At 58.0% G+C, this 19819-nt stretch overlaps 2 protein-coding genes across 3 annotated transcripts; one reads left to right on the top strand and one right to left on the bottom strand.

The window, feature by feature from the left end:
• Positions 1-467: 467 nt before the first annotated feature.
• On the bottom strand, positions 468-9804 carry DDX49 (DEAD-box helicase 49). 2 transcript variants are annotated; one of them, XM_064396471.1, is made up of 13 exons: positions 9649-9804; positions 8557-8680; positions 7886-7971; positions 7225-7346; positions 6492-6679; positions 5744-5884; positions 5505-5580; positions 5354-5430; positions 4754-4851; positions 3416-3490; positions 2655-2743; positions 2461-2532; positions 468-1981 (listed from the first exon to the last, which is right to left on the bottom strand). In XM_064396471.1, exons 1-13 carry the CDS (start codon positions 9761-9763, stop codon positions 1778-1780), a joined length of 1467 nt encoding a protein of 488 aa, XP_064252541.1. In that variant the 5' UTR covers positions 9764-9804; the 3' UTR covers positions 468-1777. The 2 variants fall into 2 exon arrangements, with proteins under 2 accessions (XP_064252541.1, XP_064252542.1); XM_064396472.1 differs by lacking the exons at positions 7886-7971; positions 8557-8680 and having other exon boundaries at positions 9649-9796.
• Positions 9805-9945: 141 nt separating this feature from the next.
• On the top strand, positions 9946-19203 carry COPE (COPI coat complex subunit epsilon). The gene is made up of 10 exons (XM_064396634.1): positions 9946-10104; positions 10398-10460; positions 11360-11460; positions 12477-12629; positions 14237-14290; positions 14873-14954; positions 15651-15806; positions 16961-17029; positions 18121-18195; positions 18609-19203. Exons 1-10 carry the CDS (start codon positions 9997-9999, stop codon positions 18654-18656), a joined length of 909 nt encoding a protein of 302 aa, XP_064252704.1. The 5' UTR covers positions 9946-9996; the 3' UTR covers positions 18657-19203.
• The last annotated feature ends 616 nt before the right edge of the window (positions 19204-19819 follow it).

Consider the following 19819-nt stretch of genomic DNA (forward strand, 5'->3'; position numbering starts at 1 on the left):
ACGAGCAAGGAAAACGCTTCGGAGATTCCCCCTGAGCACAGAAGGCTGAACTGAGCAGAAAAAATGGGAATTCAGCCCCAAAACTGGGCCCAGCCCAGCCCAAGGAAACGGGATTTTAATGGGAATGGGATTCTAATGAGAAAGGGATTTTAATGGGAATGGGATTTTGGTGGGAATGGGATTTTGGTGGGAATGGGATTTTGGTGGGAATGGGAATGGGAAATGGCACCAGCTGCAAATGCAGCCCAGCTTTGATTCCTCCTTGTGGGAAGTGCATATTTTATGGCAGATATTTGCTGTTGTATTGAGCAGTAGTGCTGCACTCACATTTTTAATGGTGTGGTAAATGCAGTTTTGTGGTTCAAATGTGAGTTTTGCAGTTAAAACAGGAACTGTGCCTGTGGGATATTTTTTTAAAGAGAGGAACGAGGTGCAGGCACTGAGACAGCAGCCACAGGACACCCAAATCCTTCAGAGAAAAAGAATTTATTGCTCCATTATCAGAGGAAATTAACTTCTTCCTGCCTGCTCAGCTCTGAAAATTCAGGATTCAGAGGAAGAAGGTGACACTGAAATTCTGTGTTTAATGGAATTTATGCATCATGGATGAGCTGTCTGAATAAGCAACAGGCTGCTGCTTTAAAGGGTTAATCCTGTGAATGTGGGTCCTTTTTTGGGTTTATTTTGCCCACAAAGAGGTACACAGCCTGTCCCTAACTCTTTGTTTTTATTGTCTCATACTGTCCTGATCTCAACTGTTCAAATCTTTATCCCTCTAATTATATTACAATTTTTATAACCATTTTATTACTATTACAGTTTTAAAAATTTAAAAACAAGCGATTGGAGTTTTTCACACTCCTCCTCCTCCAGGGCAGAATTGCCCTCCCTGGACTTGAATTTCCACCCTCTCAGAGGTGCTGCAGAGCCAAGAGGAGAAAAGGAGAAAAAAGGGGGAAAAGGGAGAAAAAAAGGAGAAAAAAAGGAGAAAAAAAAGGAGAAAAGCTGGGTGATCTCAGTGATTTTTACCAGGACCTAAAAGCCCTTCCCTGCCCCAAAGCCCCTGGGGATGCCTCTCTGTGAGGGAAATAAACCCAAAGAAGGACAAACAAAAAGGGGATTTGGCGGTTTTGGGGTGAGATTTGGGGGGATTGAGGAGGAAATGGGGCAGGAAAAGGGGGATTTTGGGGTGACAAAGGGGGATTTGGGGTGGCAGAGGCTAATGGGATTAACCCTTCACAGCAGCAGCCTGTTCATACTGAACTGTTCATACATGTTCATACATGTTCACACAGCTCCCACCTGGTGCACAAATTCCAGCCCAACCCAGGCCTCTCTCTGCTCACCCCGGGTATTTTCAGGGGCATTTTCAGGCTCTGGCTCAGGGCAGGAGCTGCTGATCCCAACGAGTGAGAGTGGGATCAGCAGGGACACAGCCACAGCCCTGGCAGGGCCAGGGACAGGGACAGGAACTGCCCCAGCAGGACCCAGGGGCAGGAATCTGCTCCAGGGATTGTCCCAGCAGGGACTGCCCCAGGATTTATCTCTGCAGGATTTATCCCAGCAGGGATTGCCCCAGGATTTATCCCAGCAGGAATTGTCCCAGCAGGAACTGTCCCAGCAGTCCTGAGCTCCTCCCAACCCCATCCCAAGGGTTCTGGGATTCTTCCCTTCTCCCCAGCACAGATTTTTTTATTTTTTTCCCCACACCCAAGAGTTCAATCCCAGTTTTCCCAAAGCAGCAATTCCAGGGCAGTCCAGGCCCGGCCCAGGCACGTCACTGCTCCTCCTTCTGCTCCTCCTTCTGCTCCTTCTCCTTCTCCATCTTCCTCTTCCTCCTCTCCTCCCTCCTGTGCAGTTTCCTGCTGAGCTGCAGCTGCCTCCTCCTGTGCAGGCCCTGCTGCAGCCTCTCCCGGCACTCCCTGTTCCTGCTCCTGATCCGCGCCAGCTCCGCCCGCCGGCGCGCCTCCAGCTCGGGGGACTGGGGGACAGCACAGGGACAGACGTGGGGACACAGCCAGGGCACTGGGGACAGCACAGGGAATGGGACAGGGGACAGGACAGGGACAGACATGGGGACACAGCCAGGACACTGGGGACAGGGGACAGGACAGGGAATGCGACAGGGACAGACATGGGGACACAGCCAGGGCACTGGGGACAGGGCATGGGACACTGGGGACAGGACATTGGATTCAGGGAGAGAATACTGGGGACAGGATGGAGACACTGGGGACACAGCCAGGACAAGCCCTTGCCCTTTCCCAGGTGCCGGAAGGAAGGAAGGAAGGAAGGAAGGAAGGAAGGAAGGAAGGAAGGAAGGAAGGAAGGAAGGAAGGAAGGAAGGAAGGAAGGAAGGAAGGAAGGAAGGAAGGAAGGAAGGAAGGAAGGAAGGAGGAACTGTCCTTCCCTTTCCCTCATTCCTCAGCCCAGGGCAGTTCAGAAAGCAGCAGCTCTCACCTTCCCTTCCAGGATCATCTGTTTCCTCTTATTGATTTCCTTCTTCTCATCAAAGTCCATCCCCTCCAGCTCCTGCCAAAGGGAAGAGCAGCAGAGCCACAAACCTCAACCCTGAGCTGCAAAACCCTGAAAAACTGGGGAAAACCCCAAAAAACCCGGGGAGAGGCCAAGCAAGGCTCCGCAGGCACACTCACGATCTCACACTCCCTCCTGGTGACGTTCACTTGGGTCAGGATGTCCAGCACCAGCTGCTCCTCCACGGAGAACTCCTTCAGCTGCAGCTCTGGGGAAAGGTGAGACACAGGGTCACAAACCCGAACCCAAATCCAGACCCAAACCCTCCTCCAGCTGCAGCTCTGGGCAGGGTGAACACAGGGGGTCACAACCCCAAATCCTCAGGGCAAACCCCAAGAAATGCCTGGCTGTCAGTGGGGTTGCTGTGTGCTCTGTGTTTGAACTTGGATTGTTGGGGTGCTGAGCTCTGCAGCCCCCAGGGATTTGGGCTGCTTCCCAAAAAATAACAAATAGGGAATCCTGAGGAGTGGAAGAGGGAATGGGGATCCTGGAAAATAGAATATGGAATGTGAGCCTGAAACATGGAGTAGGAACAGGGATCCTGAAGAGTGGGATAGAGAATGTGAACCTGAAATAGGAACAGGGATCCTGAAACATGGAATAGGGAATGGGGATCCCAAGGAGTGGAATAGGGAATGGGGATCCTGAAATATGGATCAGGGAATGTGATCCTGAGGAGTGGAACAGGGAACCTGAAGCAGCTCTTGAGGAAGCAGCTGCTCTCATGAAGAACAGCCCCACACCATTTCTGCCCCACTAAAGGCAGCAGGAACAGCAGCAGGGTCCAGCCTGGGCCAGGCAGGGATCCCAGGCAGGGACTGAGCTGCTCCTGGGGAAGGGAAGGGAAAGGGGAAAGGGGAAGGAGGCCAGCCCCGCTCACTGATCTCCTCCTCGATGGCGTGCACCAGGTGGATGTCATACTGTGTCACCAGGGTGATGGCCAGGCCCTTCCTCCCTGGAACGGGATAAACCAGGGCCTGAGCAATGCTGGCAGGCACGCAGGGATGGAGCCAAGGCAGCCCCAGCCCCTCCCTCCCCAGGAGCCAGGCCGGCTCTGAAAAGCCCATGAATTATCCCGTTAAAGCCAGCAGGGAGGTGTGACCCACCCTCAGGCAGCCAGGGCAGGACCCAGTGACCCCAGGGCTGTCTCAAAGGAGGGAAAATGAGGATTTTGGGAATTACACACAGAAATGTCACCCCTCCCTGGGGCTGTCCCCCTCCCCAGGCTGTCCCCCTCCCCGGGCTGTCCCCCTCCCCGGGCTGTCCCCCTCCCCGGGCTGTCCCCCTCCCCAGGCTGTCCCCCTCCCAGGGCTGTCCCCCTCCCCGGGCTGTCCCCCTCCCCAGGCTGTCCCCCTCCCAGGGCTGTCCCCCTCCCCGGGCTGTCCCCCTCCCCGGGCTGTCCCCCTCCCCGGGCTGTCCCCCTCCCCGGGCTGTCCCCCCCTCCCCGGGCTGTCCCCCTCCCCGGGCTGTCCCCCTCCCCGGGCTGTCCCCCCTCCCCGGGCTGTCCCCCTCCCCGGGCTGTCCCCCCTCCCCAGGCTGTCCCCCTCCCAGGGCTGTCCCCCTCCCCGGGCTGTCCCCCTCCCCAGGCTCTCCCCCTCCCCAGGCTGTCCCCCAGGGCTGTCCCCCTCCCCGGGCTGTCCCCCTCCCCAGGGCTGTCCCCCTCCCCAGGGCTGTCCCCCTCCCCAGGCTCTCCCCCTCCCCATGCTGTCCCCCTCCCCGGGCTGTCCCCCTCCCCAGGGCTGTCCCCCTCCCCAGGGCTGTCCCCCTCCCCGGGCTGTCCCCCTCCCCAGGCTGTCCCCCTCCCCAGAGCTGTCCCCCTCCCCGGGCTGTCCCCCTCCCCAGGGCTGTCCCCCCAGAGCTGTCCCCCTCCCCAGGCTCTCCCCCTCCCCTGGAGCTGTCCCCCTCCCCAGGGCTGTCCCCCCAGGGCTGTCCCCCTCCCCAGGCTGTCCCCCTCCCCAGGGCTGTCCCCCCAGGGCTGTCCCCCTCCCCAGGCTGTCCCCCTCCCCAGGGCTGTCCCCCAGGGCTGTCCCCCTCCCCAGGGCTGTCCCCCTCCCCGGGCTGTCCCCCCAGGGCTGTCCCCCTCCCCAGGCTGTCCCCCCAGGGCTGTCCCCCTCCCCGGGCTGTCCCCCAGGGCTGTCCCCCTCCCAGGGCTGTCCCCCTCCCCAGGCTGTCCCCCTCCCCAGGGCTGTCCCCCTCCCCAGGCTGTCCCCCCGCTCACCCGCGCGCGCCGTCCGCCCCACGCGGTGGATGTAGATCTTGGGCAGCCCCGGGGTGTTGTGGTTGATGACAACCTGGACTGCAGGGATGTCCAAACCTCTGGAGTTCAGGGGGGAAAAAAACACCCACGTTTAAACGTCAGGGGATTGTAAAATGGCAGGGGATTGTAAAATGGCAGAGGATTGTAAAACGTCACAGTGGCTGTCAGTTTAATTCTGCTTTCTCCACAAGCCCCAGATTCCCATGGACAAAGCCTTTACTGGCTGATTTGAAGACAAATTCCTTCCTCAGAACAATTCCCCAACTTCTTCCTCAGAGTTCAGCAATTCCCCAGCTCCTCAGGGCTCAGCAATCCCCAGCTCCTCAGGGTTTCAGCAATTCCCTGTCCCCTGGAGCTGCCCCCTGGCAGCCCCAGGAACCCCTCAGGACCCCCCAGCCCTCCCTGGCAGAGCCTCAGCACCCCCAGGCTGCCCAGCCCAGCTCAGCCAGCTTGGGAAGAGCCTGTCCCACCCAAACTGGGGGATCTGAGGCTCAGCTCTTGCTAAACTCAGCCCAAACTGCTTCTGGTGAACAAATCCAGGCGGGAGAGCTTTGGTTGTACCTGGCAGCCACATCTGTGGCAATGAGGATCTTGAAGATGCTGGACTTGAACTTGGCCAGAGCTGCAAATCTCTGTTTCTGGGAGGAGGAAACGCCGGGTGAGCGCTGTGGGACGGAGCTGGAGCAGCCCCTGGCAGGCCCTGAGCCCTCACCTGCTTCATCATGGAGTGCAGGGCCACAGAGGGGAAGCTGAACCTCCTCAGCATCATGTTCAGCACCTGGCAGTCCCTGGAAGGGGGGGAAAATCAGGGAGGAGGAGGAAGGCAGGGAGGGAGGAGGAAGGCAGGAAGGAGGAGGAAGGCAGGGAGGGAGGCAGGGAGGGAGGAGGAAGGCAGGGAGGGAGGAGGAGGAAGGCAGGGAGGGAGGAGGAAGCAGGGAGGAGGCCCCTCACTTGCAGGTCTTGGTGAAGATGATGATGGCCCAGTCCTCGTGCTGGTCCTGGAAGCTCTGCACCAGGTGCACCAGGTGGGCGTCCTTGAGCGCCTCGGGCACCAGCAGGTACCTCTGCTCCAGCTCCTGCACTGTCCTCACCCTGCAGGAACGGGGAAAAGGGAACCCCAGGGTCCCTGAGGCTGGACAAGCCCCCAGGACCACCCAGCCCAAGCCCTGACCACGTCCAGCCCTGCCCTGGACTCCTCCTTCCAAGGCCTGGCCGCCCTTTCCAGGAGGAAATTCCTGCTGCTGGCCCAGCTGGGGCTGTCCCCTCCTGTCCTGGTGTCCCCTGGGACCCTCCTGGCTGTCCCCTCCTGCTGGGGGCTGGGGGACACTGGGAATGTCCTCCTGATCTGCTTTTCTCCAGGCTGGGCCCCTTCCCAGCCCCCTCAGGAACTCCCCAGCCCCCTCAAGAATTCTCCAGCCTCATCTCAGCTCCCTCAGACATTCTCCAACCCCTTCCCAGCTCCTCCAGGAATTCCCAGCCCCCTCAGGAATTCTCCATCCCTCTCCCAGCCCCCTCAGGAATTCTCCAGCCCCCTCAGGAATTCTCCATCCCTCTCCCAGCCCCCTCAGGAACTCCCAGCCCCTCCCAGGACCCCCCCCCGTCCTTCTCCCGACGCCCCGGCAGGCCTGGCAGTGCCAGCACAGGAATAAGGCAGGCAGAGGAGGCAGAGCCCAGGCAGAAGCAGGACCCTGGCACTCACGGGGCCGGGGCCTCCCAGCAGAAGGGGCTGTTGGCAGCCAGGGCCCGCAGCTGGCTCAGCGTGGCCGTCAGGGTGGCACTGAAGAGCAGGGTCTGGCGGCGCGCGGGCACCGCGCCCAGGATCAGCTCCAGGTCGGCGCTGAAGTCGGCACTGCCCTGCTCCAGCAGGCGGTCAGCCTCGTCCAGCACCTGGCACAGCCCCAGGCTGGCACCGCGCACCCGGGGAGGGGGCACGGGGAGTGCCCACAGCCCAGGGAGGGGGCACGGGGAGTGCCCACAGCCCAGGGAACCCACCAGGGAACCCCCAGATCCCAGGAAATGTACCCAGGGAAAACCCACAGGATATCCAGGGAATGGGCCCAGGGAACCCCCACAGCCCAGGGAACCCACCAGGGAGCCCACAGGATCCCAGGGAGTGTGCCCAGGGAATGCCCACAGCCCAGGGAGTGTGCCCAGGGAAAACCCAGATCCCAGGGAGTGTGTCCAGGGAACACTCAGATGCCAGGGAATGTGCCCAGGGATGGAGGAAACCCCACCAGGATTCCTGGGAATCCACCCAGGCATGGAGGGAACCCCTCAGGATCCCCAGGGATGCAGGGACCCCCTCGGTACCCCCAGGAATTCCCCCAGGGACCCCTCAGCACCCCCAGGGAACCCCCCAGCACCCCCAGGAGCCCCCCAGGGAACCCCGGTACCCCCTGGTACCCCCCGGTACCCCCAGGGCTGCTGCTGACCAGGAAGCGGAGGCGGGCCAGGCCCAGGCCGGTGCCGCTGCGCAGGTGATCCGCCAGGCGCCCCGGCGTGGCCACCACCACGTGCGGCCGGCGGGCCAGCGCCAGCGCCTGGGACACCATGTCTGGGGGGACACGGGGACAGGCTGGGAACGGGGCTGGGAACGGGGGGATGGGGGAACGGGGCTGGGAACGGGGCTGGGAACGGGGGAATGGGGCTGGGAATGGGGGAACGGGGCTGGGAACGGGGGAATGGGGCTGGGAATGGGGGAACGGGGCTGGGAACGGGGCTGGGAATGGGGGAATGGGGCTGGGAATGGGGGAACGGGGCTGGGAACGGGGCTGGGAACGGGGCTGGGAATGGGGCTGGGAATGGGGCTGGGAATGGGGCTGGGAACGGGGGGAGTGGGCTGGGAACAATGGGAACCGGGGGAACAGGGCTGGGAATGATGGAAAGGGGGCTGGGAATGGGCTGGGAATTATGGGAACAGCAGGAACTATGGGAATGGGGCTGGGAATGGGCTGGGAACAGTGAGAATACTGGGAATGGGGCTAGGAATGATAGGAATGATGGGAACTATGGGAATGGGGCTGGGAACAGGGTAAGGAATAGGAAATGGGGCTGGGCACGGTGGGAGCGGGGCAGGGCAGCCCCCAGACTCACCCAGGCCGCCCACCACCACGCAGTCCTTGAGGCCCAGGGGCTTGCCCAGCACCCGGAACTGCTCGGCGATCTGGTACGCCAGCTCCCTGGGGGGATGGCTGCACTGGGACCACAGAGCCCCCCAGGGCTCCCCAAACCCCACAGGGCTCCCCCAAACCCCACAGGGCTCCCCCAGGGCTCCCCAAACCCCACAGGGATCCCCCAAACCCCACAGGGCTCCCCCAGGGCTCCCCAAACCCCCCCAGGGCTCCCCCAAATCCCCCAGAGCTCCCCCAAATCCCCCCAGGGCTCCCCAAACCCCACAGGGCTCCCCCAGGGCTCACCAAACCCCACAGGGATCCCCCAAACCCCACAGGGCTCCCCCAAATCCCCCAGAGCTCCCCCAAATCCCCCCAGGTTCCCCAAATCCCACAGGGCTCCCGCAGGGCTCCCCAGATCCCCCAGGGCTCCCCAAATCCCACAGGGCTCCCCCAAATCCCCCAGGACTCCTCCCAGCCTCTCAGGGCTCCCCCCAGCCCCCCAGAGCTGCCCCCCAGTCCCCCCCAGTTCCCCTTGGCCTCCCCTCACTTTGCCCCAGGTCCCCAGGGCTCCCCCCGGGGCTCCCCCCCGTTCTCCCCCCGAGCCCCCCCGGTTCCCTGGGGCTCCCCCCGGTTCCCTGTGGTTCCCGGTACCGGGTGGGGGTGAGCACGAGGCAGAAGGGGCCGCAGGGCTCCTGGGCCAGCGCGTGCAGCACCGGCAGCACGAACGCCGCCGTCTTCCCGCTGCCCGTCTGGGCACAGCCCAGGCAGTCCCGGCCTGCGGGGCGGGGACAGGGAGTGGGACATGGGGAACGGGAACGGGGACGGGGACAGGGAGTGGGACACGGGGAACGGGAACGGGGACGGGGACAGGGAGTGGGACACGGGGAACGGGAACGGGGACGGGGACAGGGAGTGGGACATGGGGAACGGGAACGGGGACGGGGACAGGGATGGGACACGGGGAACGGGGACGGGGACGGGGATGGGGAATGGGGAACGGGGAAAGGGAAAAAGGAAAGGGAACGCAAGATGGGGCATGGGAGGGGGAACGGGAAATGGGGAAAGGAGAAATGGGAATGGGGAAAAAGGAATGGGAAAGGGAAACAGGAACGGGAACAGGAAACGGGAACAGGAAACGGGAACAGGAAACGGGGAACCAGGGAAACGGGAAACGAGAACGGCGAAACAGGAATGGGAACGGGGAATGGGAAAAAGGAAAGGGAACGGGAACAGGGGAATGGGAACGGGAAACAGGAATGGGAACCAGGGAAAGGGGAACAGGGAAAGGGCATGGGAAATGGGGAAAGGGGAACAGGAAACGGGACCGGGGAAAGGGAAACAGGAATGGGAACAGGGAACAGGAACCAGGAAATGGGGCATGGGAACAGGGGAAAGGAACCGGGGAAGGGGATCAGGGAACGAAGAAATGGGAACGGGAAATGGGCAAAGGAACCGGGAAATGGGACCAGGGAACGGGAAATGGGGAAAGGAAATGAGGAACGGGAACGGGGAAAGGGAAATGGGGCATGGGAGGGGGAAAGGGGACGGGAAACAGGACTGGGAACAGGAAAAGGGACCAGGAACGGGGCACGGGAAGGGAAAAGGGAAACGGGACCGGGAACCGGGAGGGGAACGGCCGGACCGAGACCGGGGAACGGGAAAAGGGGCACGGGGGGGAGAGCGGCCGGGCCCGGGGAGGGACGGGACCGCGAGGGGCCGGGCCGGGCCGTGCCGAGCGCTCACCCTGCAGCACGGCCGGGATGCAGGCGGCCTGCACGGGCGTGGGCCGCAGCAGCCCCACCTGCCGCGCCTGCTCCGCCAGCCACGGCGCCAGCCCGAGCGCCCGGAACGCCGCCATGCCGCCGCGCGCCCCGATGGCGTCACCGCCGCGCCCCGATGGCGTCACCGCCGCGCCCCGATGGCGTCACCGCCGCGCGCGACGCTCATTGGCCGGCTCGCTCCAACCCCGCCCACACGCCGCGCCGCGCGTCGCTTTGCTGACGTATCCTCCTCCTATTGGCGGTCTCCATGGAGACGGCGGCTCCCGGCGTGCCCCGCGGCGCGGGCGCTTCCGGGGACGTGGCTGAGGCGATGGCGGCGGCGGCGGCGGCCGGGGAGGCGGACGAGCTCTTTGACCTCCGCAACAACTTCTACATCGGCGCCTTCCAGGCCGCCATCAACGAGGCGCAGCGGGCCAAGGTCGGGCACGGCGGGCGGCGCTGCCCGGGCCGCGGGAGGGCTGCAGTGGGGCGGGTTCGTGTGGGGCGGGTTCGTGTGGGGAGCGTTTGTGTGGGGTTGGTTTTATGAGGCGGGATTGTGTGGGGTTTTATGAGGTGGGTTTTGTGAAGTGGGTTTGTGTGGGGCTCTGGGGGTGGGGTTGGTTTTACGGGGCTGTTTTGGGCGGGGTTGGTTTTATGGGGTGGGTTGTGTGGGGTTTTCCTGTGGGGTTTTGTGGGGCTGTTTGGGGTCCCTGAGGGTCGCTGTCCCCCCAGCCCAGCAGCCCCCAGAGGGAGGTCGAGCGGGACGTGTTCCTGTTCCGAGCCTACATCGCCCAGGTGAGCCTGGGAGGGGGCAGGGCCCGGCCCGGGACCCTCCCTGCCTGCCCGGGACCCTCCCTGAGTGCCCGGGACCCTCCCTGCCTGCCCGGGACCCTCCCTGTGCCCCCTGTGTGCCCGGGACCCTCCCTGCCTGCCCGGGACCCTCCCCGTGCCCCTCACCCTGTGCCCAGTCCCTGCCCAGGGTTCCAGGGGCAGCCACAGCTGCTCTGGGAATTCCAGCCAGGAATTCCTGCCCAAATCCCACCCAGGTTCCCCTTCCCAGTTCACGTCCATCCCCTGTGCCCTGGGGTTCCCAAATCCCAAATCCAGCCCCTGGTCCTGGCATTCCCAATTCCCAGATCCATTCCCTGCTCCCGTCCCTGCAGATCTGAGAGTTCTGATCAAACCTCAACCTCCCTTCTCTTCCCTCCCTTCCTTCTCTTCTTTCTTTTCTTTGCCTTCCTGCTTTTCTTGATTTTCCTTCCTTTCCTTCTTCTCCCTCCTTTCCTTCCTCTTTCCTTCCTCTCCTTTCCTGTTTTTCGTGCGTTTCCTTCCTTTCTTCTCCTTCTTCTTCTCCTTCTTTTTCTTCTTCCTTTCCTGCTTTTCCTTCCTTTCTTGTCCTTCTTTTCCTGCTCTCCTTGCTCTTCTTGCTCTCCCTTCTCTTTGTTTTCCTTCCCTTCCTGCTTTTCTTGATTTTCCTTCTCCTCCTTCTCCTCCTCCTTCTTCTTCTTTTCCTTCTTTTTCCTCTTTTCCTTTTCCTTCTCCTCCTGCTCCTTTTTCTCCTCCCTGTCCCCATTCCCTGTCCCCTCTCCCTGTCCCTGTGTCCCTGTCCCTCTGTCCCCATTCCCTGTCCCCCTGTCCCCATTCCCTGTCCCTCTGTCCCCTGTCCCTCTGTCCGTGTCCCCGCTGTGTTGCAGAGGAAGTTTGGGGTGGTTCTGGACGAGCTGCAGGGCAGCCCCAGCCCCGAGCTGCAGGCTGTCAGGATGTTTGCTCAGTTCCTGGCCAGCGACAGCCAGAGGTGAGGGGGCAGCTCTGCCCGGGCTGGGGCTTGTGGGGGGGCACAAATCCTGAAATCCTGCAATTCCTGAAATCCCTGAAATCCCTGAAATCCCTGCAGCCCTGAAATCCCTGCCCGGGGCTGGGGCTTGTGGGGGGGCACAGCTCCTGAAATCCTGAAATCCCTGAAATCCTGAAATCCCTGCAGTTCCTACAATCCCTGCAGCCCTGAAATCCCTGCCCGGGCTGGGGCTTGTGGGGGGGCACAGCTCCTGAAATCCTGCAATCCCTGCAGCCCTGAAATCCTGCAATTCCTGCAGTTCCTGCAATCCCTGAAATCCTGCAATCCCTGCAGCCCTGAAATCCCTGAAATCCCTGCCCGGGCTGGGGCTTGTGGGGGGGCACAGCTCCTGAAATCCTGAAATCCCTGAAATCCTGAAATCCCTGCAGTTCCTACAATCCCTGCAGCCCTGAAATCCCTGCCCGGGCTGGGGCTTGTGGGGGGGCACAGCTCCTGAAATCCTGCAATCCCTGCAGCCCTGAAATCCTGCAATTCCTGCAGTTCCTGCAATCCCTGAAATCCTGCAATCCCTGCAGCCCTGAAATCCCTGAAATCCCTGCCCGGGCTGGGGCTTGTGGGGGGGCACAAATCCCTGCAGCCCTGAAATCCTGAAATTCCTGCAATCCCTGCAGCCCTGAAATCCCTGCCCGGCTGGGGCTTGTGGGGGGGCACAGCTCCTGAAATCCTGCAATCCCTGCATCCCTGCAGTCCCAGAGCTCTGGGGTGGAGGGGTTTCAGTATCCAGGGATCCCTTCCAGGGTCCCAGGGAGCTCCAGCCTGGCCTTGGACCCTTCCAGGGATGGAGCAGCCACAGCTTCTCCTCTCTTCTCCCCCATTTCTCCCCCTATTTCTCCCTCATTTTCTCCCCTGTTTTCTCCCATTTTCCCTCCAATCCCACCCCCCATTCCCCTTTCTCCCCCCCATTTTCTCCTCATTTCCCCCATTTTCTCCCATTTCCCCCCATTTTCCCCCCCCAGGGACTCCATCGTGGCAGAGCTGGACAAGAAGATGGCCAAGAGCGTGGACGTGGCCAACTGCACCTTCCTGCTGATGGCAGCCTCCATCTACTGCCACCAGCAGAACCCCGACGCTGCGCTGCGGGCCCTGCACCAGGGGGACAGCCTGGAATGGTGAGGGACCCCAAAAATGGGAGGGGAATGAGATCCTGAGGGCCCTGCACCAGGGGGACAGCCAGGAATGGTGAGGGACCCCAAAATGGGGTCACAAACGGGGATCTGCACCAGGGGGACAGCCTGGAATGGTGAGGGACCCAAAATGGGGTCACAAACGGGGCCCTGCACCAGGGGGACAGCCTGGAATGGTGAGGGACCCCAAAATGGGGTCACAAATAGGGCCCTGCACCAGGGGGACACCCTGGAATGGTGAGGGACCCAAAATGGGGTCACAAATGGGGATCTGCACCAGGGGGACAGCCTGGAATGGTGAGGGACCCAAAATGGGGTCACAAACGGGGCCCTGCACCAGGGGGACAGCCTGGAATGGTGAGGGACCCCAAAAATGGGAGGGGAATGAGATCCTGAGGGCCCTGCACCAGGGGGACAGCCTGGAATGGTCAGGGACCCCAAAATGGGGTCACAAATAGGGGTCTGCACCAGGGGGACAGCCTGGAATGGTGAGGGACCCAAAATGGGGTCACAAACGGGGCCCTGCACCAGGGGGACAGCCTGGAATGGTGAGGGACCCCAAAAATGGGGTCACAAATGGGGCCCTGCACCAGGGGGACAGCCTGGAATGGTGAGGGACCCAAAATGGGGTCACAAATAGGGCCCTGCACCAGGGGGACAGCCTGGAATGGTGAGGGACCCAAAATGGGGTCACAAATAGGGATCTGCACCAGGGGGACAGCCTGGAATGGTGAGGGACCCCAAAATGGGAGGGGAATGAGATCCTGAGGGCCCTGCACCAGGGGGACAGCCTGGAATGGTGAGGGACCCAAAATGGGGTCACAAATAGGGATCTGCACCAGGGGGACAGCCTGGAATGGTGAGGGACCCCAAAATGGGAGTGGAATGAGATCCTGAGGGCCCTGCACCAGGGGGACAGCCTGGAATGGTGAGGGACCCAAAATGGGGTCACAAATAGGGATCTGCACCAGGGGGACAGCCTGGAATGGTGAGGGACCCCAAAATGGGGTCACAAACGGGGCCCTGCACCAGGGGGACAGCCTGGAATGGTGAGGGACCCCAAAATGGGCTCAGATCCTGCCCTCAAACAGGGATCAGCCCTTCTCTGGGATTTGAGGTCACTCTCAGGAGCTCTGGAAGCATCCAGAGGCTCCTCAGAGGTTTTTGCTTTTGGGGATTTGGGGTTTTCCCTGCACTTCCCACGGGGAATGGGAGAGTTTGGATATTGATCCATGCGGGATCTGAGCTGGGAGGGAGCTGGGAGTTTGGGTCGGGAGGGACCCCCAGGGCCATCCCAGGTGGGTTTGGGGTCGGGAGGGACCCCCAGGGCCATCCCAGGTGGGTTTGGGGTCCCCCAGGACCATCCCAGGTGGGTTTGGGGTCAGGAGGGGCCCCCAGCACCATCCCAGGTGGGTTTGGGGTCAGGAGGGGCCCCCAGCACCATCCCAGGTGGGTTTGGGGTCCCTCAGGACCATCCCAGGTGGGTTTGGGGTCCCTCAGGACCATCCCAGGTGTCCCTGAGCCCTGTGCAGATGTCCCAGGGCTGGGACAGCTGGGTCAGTCCCTGTCCTGTCCCTGTCCTGTCCCTGCAGCTTGGCCATGATGATCCAGATCCTGCTGAAGCTCGACAGGCTCGACCTGGCCAGGTGGGACTGACCTTCCCTTTTTCCTTTTTCATTTCCATTTCCCCTTTTCCTTTCCCTTTTTCATTTCCACTTCCCCTTTTCCTTTCCCTTTTTCATTTCCACTTCCCCTTTTCCTTTCCCTTTTTCATTTCCACTTCCCCTTTTCCTTTCCCTTTTTCCTTTTTTCTTTTCCTTTCCCTTTTTCATTTCCATTTCCCCTTTTCCTTTCCCTTTTCCACTTCCCCTTTTCCTTTCCCTTTTCCACTTCCCCTTTTCCTTTCCCTTTTCCACTTCCCCTTTTCCTTTCCCTTTTTCCTTTTCCTTTTCCTTTCCCTTTTTCATTTCCATTTCAATTTTTCCTTTTGCTTTTTCCTTTTTCTTTTCCTTCCTCTTTCCCTTTTTCATTTTTCCTTTCCCTTTTTCATTTCCCCTTCTCCTTTTCCTTTCTCTTCCTCCTCCTCCTCCTTCCCCTTTCCCATTTCCAGGAGTCAAACCAGGCCTCTCCTGGTGAAATAAGCTACAGAAGACTCAAGGGGAGAAGCCCCAGATGTTTTGGGTTTGTGCTGCAATCCCTTTCCTTTGTGCTTCCCACTTTTCCTGCAGGAAGGAGCTGAAGAAGATGCAGGAGCAGGATGAGGATGCCACCCTGACCCAGCTGGCCACAGCCTGGGTGAACCTGGCCTTGGTGGGTGCCCCTGTCCCAGGGGGAGCCAGATGGTCCCAAAAGATCCCAAAAGATCCCAAAACATTCCAGAGTGCCCCAGGGAGCTGCTCTGCTGCCCCCAGCCAGACCCCAGGACACAAAATGTCCTTAAAGAGGTTTGGGAATGAGGCAAAACCGCTGAGTTTGGGGGTGCAGGAGGGGTGGGATCAAACTCCTCCAGTTCCTGGGATCACACAGCTCGGGTTCCCATTAATAAACTCCAATTCCTGAAATCCAGGATCACACAGCTCGGGTTCCCATTAATAAACTCCAATTCCTGAAATCCAGGATCACACAGCTCGGGTTCCCATTAATAAACTCCTAATCAGGATTTCCCAGCCCAGGGACGATCCCTGGCTGTAAATCAGGAATTCCCATGACCCCAAAGGTGTAAATGAGGGTTCCCCAGCCCAGGGCTGACCCCAGGGTGTCAATCAGGATTCCCCAGCCCAGGGCTGACCCCAGGGATGTCAATCAGGGTTCCCCAGCCCAGGGCTGACCCCAGGGATGTCAATCAGGATTCCCCAGCCCAGGGCTGACCCCAGGGTGTCAATCAGAGCTCCCAGCCCAGGGCTGACCCCGAGGATGGAGATCAGGATTCCCCAGCCCAGGGCTGACCCCAGGGTGTCAATCAGAGCTCCCCATCCCAGGGCTGACGTGGCTGCCGTGTCCCTGCAGGGTGGGGACAAGCTGCAGGACGCCTTCTACACGTTCCAGGAGCTGGCAGACCGGTACTGCCCGTCCCTGCTGCTGCTCAACGGGCAGGCTGCTGCTGCCATGGCCCAGGGCCGCTGGGACGAGGCCGAGGGGCTGCTCCAGGAGGCTCTGGACAAGGTACGGGGACGGGGACAGGGACAGGGACAGCCTGGGGGGACAGGGACAGGGACAGGGACAGGGGACAGGGACAGCCTGGGGGGACAGGGACAGGGACAGGGACAGGGACAGGGACAGTCTGGGGGTACAGGGACAGGGACAGAGACAGGCTGGGGGGACAGGGGACAGGGACAGGGACAGCCCCAATTCACACAGGGACAGGGGACAGGGACAGCCCGGGGGGACAGGGACAGTCTGGGGGGACAGGGACAGGGGACAGGGACAGCCCAGAGTCCCAACAGGGACAGGGACAGCCCGGGGGTACCCAGGGGACAGGGGCAGGGACAGCCCAGAGTCCCCACAGGGACAGCCCCAGTCCCACAGGGACAGGGACAGCCCCAAATTCCCAGAGTTCTGCTCAAATCCACAGCAATTCATGGATCCAGCTCGCTGTGCTTGGGGTGGCAGAGTAGTTTGTTTTGGTTTATTTTATTTTGTTTTGTTTTACTTAATAACATTTTATTTCAATTCAGTGTTTGATCATGTTTTATATTTTATTTCATCTTGAGTTGTATTTAATTTTATGTTTTATTTATTGTATTGCATTGTATTTTATTAAATTTTATTGGTTCTGTTTTATTGGTTATTTTATTTTACTTTGTTATTTTTTAAATTTAGTTTTTGTTTTATTTTATAATATTTTATTTTAGTATTTGATCTTATTTTATATTTTATTTCATCTTGAGTTGTATTTAATTTTATGTTTTATTTATTGTATTTTATTTTATTAAATTTTATTGGTTGTGTTTTATGGGTTATTTTATATTTTATTTTGTTTTATTTTGTTTATTTTGTTTTATTTTATTTATTTTATTTATTTTTATTTTATTTTATTTTGTTTTATTTTATTTTATTATATTATATTTTATTTATTTTATTTTTATTTTATTTTATTTTATTTTATTTTATTTTATTTTATTTTATTTTATTTTATTTATTATTTTATTTTATTTATTTATTTTCTATTTTATCATTTATCTCATCATGCCATGCCAGCTCCCCAGCCCGGGTGGCTCCAGGCCAGCCTGGGGCAGGCAGGATTGCTGTGGGAATTCCCCCCCCAAGGTCCCAAACCCTGCCTGGGATTCATTTCCCCTTCCCTGCCCCCCTTGCAGGACAGTGGGCACCCCGAGACCCTGCTGAACCTGGTGGTGCTGTGCCAGCACCTGGGCAAGGCCCCCGAGGTGAGGGGGCTGGGGGGAATGGGGGCAGGGGGAATGGGGGCGGGGGGGGAATGGGGGCAGGGGGGGATGGGGGCAGGGGGGATGGGGGCAGGGGGGGGATGGGGGCAGGGGGGGGAATGGGGTCCTTTTGGGGTCCTTTTGGGGATAAATGGGGTCCTTTTGGGGTCCTTTTGGGGATAAATGGGGTCCTTTTGGGGGGAATGGGGTCCTTTTGGGGTCCTTTTGGGGATAAATGGGGTCCTTTTGGGGATAAATGGGGTCCTTTTGGGGTCCTTTTGGGGATAAATGGGGTCTGTGCGGGGTCATTTTGGGGTAGATGGGGTCATTGTGGGATGAATGGGGTCATTGTAGAATCATTTTGGGGTAAATGGGGTCAGTGTGGAACTATTTTGGGGGTAATGGGGGAATTTTGAGACTATTTGGAGAATAAATGGGCTCGTTTTGGGGATAAATGGGCTCATTTTGGGACCATGTTGGTATAAATGGGGTCATTTTGGGCTAAATTGTACCAGTGCCAGCAGGATTTGGGGTAAAGGGGTTCATTTTGGGGGTAAATGGGGTCATTTTGGGGTAAAGGGGTTCATTTTGGGGTAAAGGGGTTCATTTTGGGGTAAAGGGGTTCATTTTGGGGGTAAATGGGATCATTTTGGGACCATTTTGGGGTAAAGGGATTCATTTTGGGGTAAGTGGGACCATTTTGGGACCATTTTGGGGACGGGGAGCTCCCAGCCCCAGGGATCTGTTTGGGATTTGGGGGATTGGATTTTTCCCATGGAAGTCGTTGATCCTGAGGTCCCTTCCAACCCAAACCATTCCAGAATTCCACACTGAGAAAAGAAAAACCCCGGGCAGAAAAAACCTTTGGAGTTCCAAGTTCAGCTCTTCCTGATTTTATTTTATTTTTTTTTGCTTGGAACCCCCTGGAAAGTTGATTTTGAAGAGTTTTATTTTTTATTTCAAGCTTGTGCATGGCTCCTACTGGGTTGAACTGGGGCAGTGAGAAAATCAGGATTTTAGGTGTAAAAACCCCACATTTAGGTGGGATTTGTTGCACTCTGCCATCTCAACAGTGAATTTTTTTGTCCCCCCAGGTCACCAATCGTTACCTGTCCCAGCTTAAGGATGCTCACAAAAACCATCCCTTCATCAAGGAGTACCAGGCCAAGGTAGGGAACGGCAGAAAACAGAAATAAAAATAGAAATAAATGAAATAAATTGGATTTTCCCCCATCAGGGGGTTCTTTCCAAACAAATCCCAAGGGGGCAGCTCCATCTCGTTGAGTTTTTCCTTTTGGGAATCCCAAGCCTGGAAGAAAAAAATGCAGATTTTTAATCCAGGTGGAAATTTTGTGCTCAAAATGGGAAAAAAAATGGGAGAGGGGAAGGGAAAAGCAGCAAATGATAAAAATGATTAAAAAAAGGATAAATGGGATTTGCTGCTGGAATTAATTTAGTTTCAGGGAGCTGATTGTGGTGTGTTCAGGTAGAGGAGGGTGGTAAATGTAAATTGGAGGATGATTGATGGGTAATAATTAATTAATGATCAATTTAATCCATTTGGTTTTGGCTGTGGTTGCAGGAGAACGACTTTGACCGCCTGGCCCTGCAATATGCACCCAGTGCCTGAGCCTGGAAAATCCCCTGGCACCCAAAACATCCCTTTGGGGCCCAAAACATCCCCTGGGACCCAAAACATCCCTTTGGGACCCCAAAAAAATCCCTTTGGGACCCCAAAAATCCCTTTGGGGCCCAAAAAATCCCTTTGGGGCCCAAAAAATCCCTCTGGGATAGGGAAAATCCCCCCTGGAACCCAGGAAATGCCCTCTGCACCCCAGCTCCTGCGGGAGCCCCCAAATTTGGGGTGAAATTTTGGGTTTTGAGCCCCAGCTGAGCCCCGAACTCTGCTCCAAGGAGATCCCCAGAGCCCCTGAGCCTTTCCCAAGAAATGGAATTTATTCCTGGGTCTCTGTCCCTGGAATTTCTGGGGTGGGGGGGAGTGGGAAGGGGCAATTCCAAAATCCCCACGGATCCATCCCAAATCCTGCATCATCCTCCAGCCCTTCCGACAATTCCCTTGGGGATAAAAATCCCTGGGCTGGCTGCTGGCGAGAGGGAAACCCCAAAATAATAAAGAAATCAATACAAATAAAAATAAATAAAAATAATTCTCTGTAGTAGGCTGAGTCTGATGTCTCTCCTGCTGTGTCCTTGTCACCAATCCCTGATGGGTCCAACCTGGAATTTTTAGGGATTATTGTGGCAGAAATCCCCCTGGAATTTCCCCAGATCCAAACAGGATTTTTAGGAATTCTGACCCCCCCCTCCCCGCGGAATTTCCTTAATCCCTGCTGGGTCCAACCTGATTTTTTTAGGAATTATTGTGGCACAGATCCCCCTGGGAATTTCCCTGCATTTTTAGGAATTCTGGCCCCCTCCCCTCGGCGTTTCCCCCGAGGTTTGGGATTCTCCCTGGTGGCACTGAAAGGTCCCTTTGTGCCCGCCTGGCTCGGGCACGGTGTCCCTTCAGTGTCCCCTCAATGTCCCTTTGTCCCTTTGTGCCGCTCTGAAAGGGCCCAGTGTGCTCAGGGGGGACACGGGGGGGACACGGGCGCTTCAAATGAGCTTAAAATTGTATTTTATTGAGGTTTTTACTTTTTTATTTCATGTTTGTATTGGGTTTATTTTATATCGGGTTTATTTTATATTTATATCGTTTATATTGGCACCTGAGACCCCCAAATTCACACTCGAATCCCCTCAGTTGGCATCTGAGACCCCCAAAGTGGCACC

The sequence above is a fragment of the Passer domesticus genome, chromosome 21, assembly GCF_036417665.1.
Source record: "Passer domesticus isolate bPasDom1 chromosome 21, bPasDom1.hap1, whole genome shotgun sequence".
Taxonomy (NCBI): domain Eukaryota; kingdom Metazoa; phylum Chordata; class Aves; order Passeriformes; family Passeridae; genus Passer; species Passer domesticus.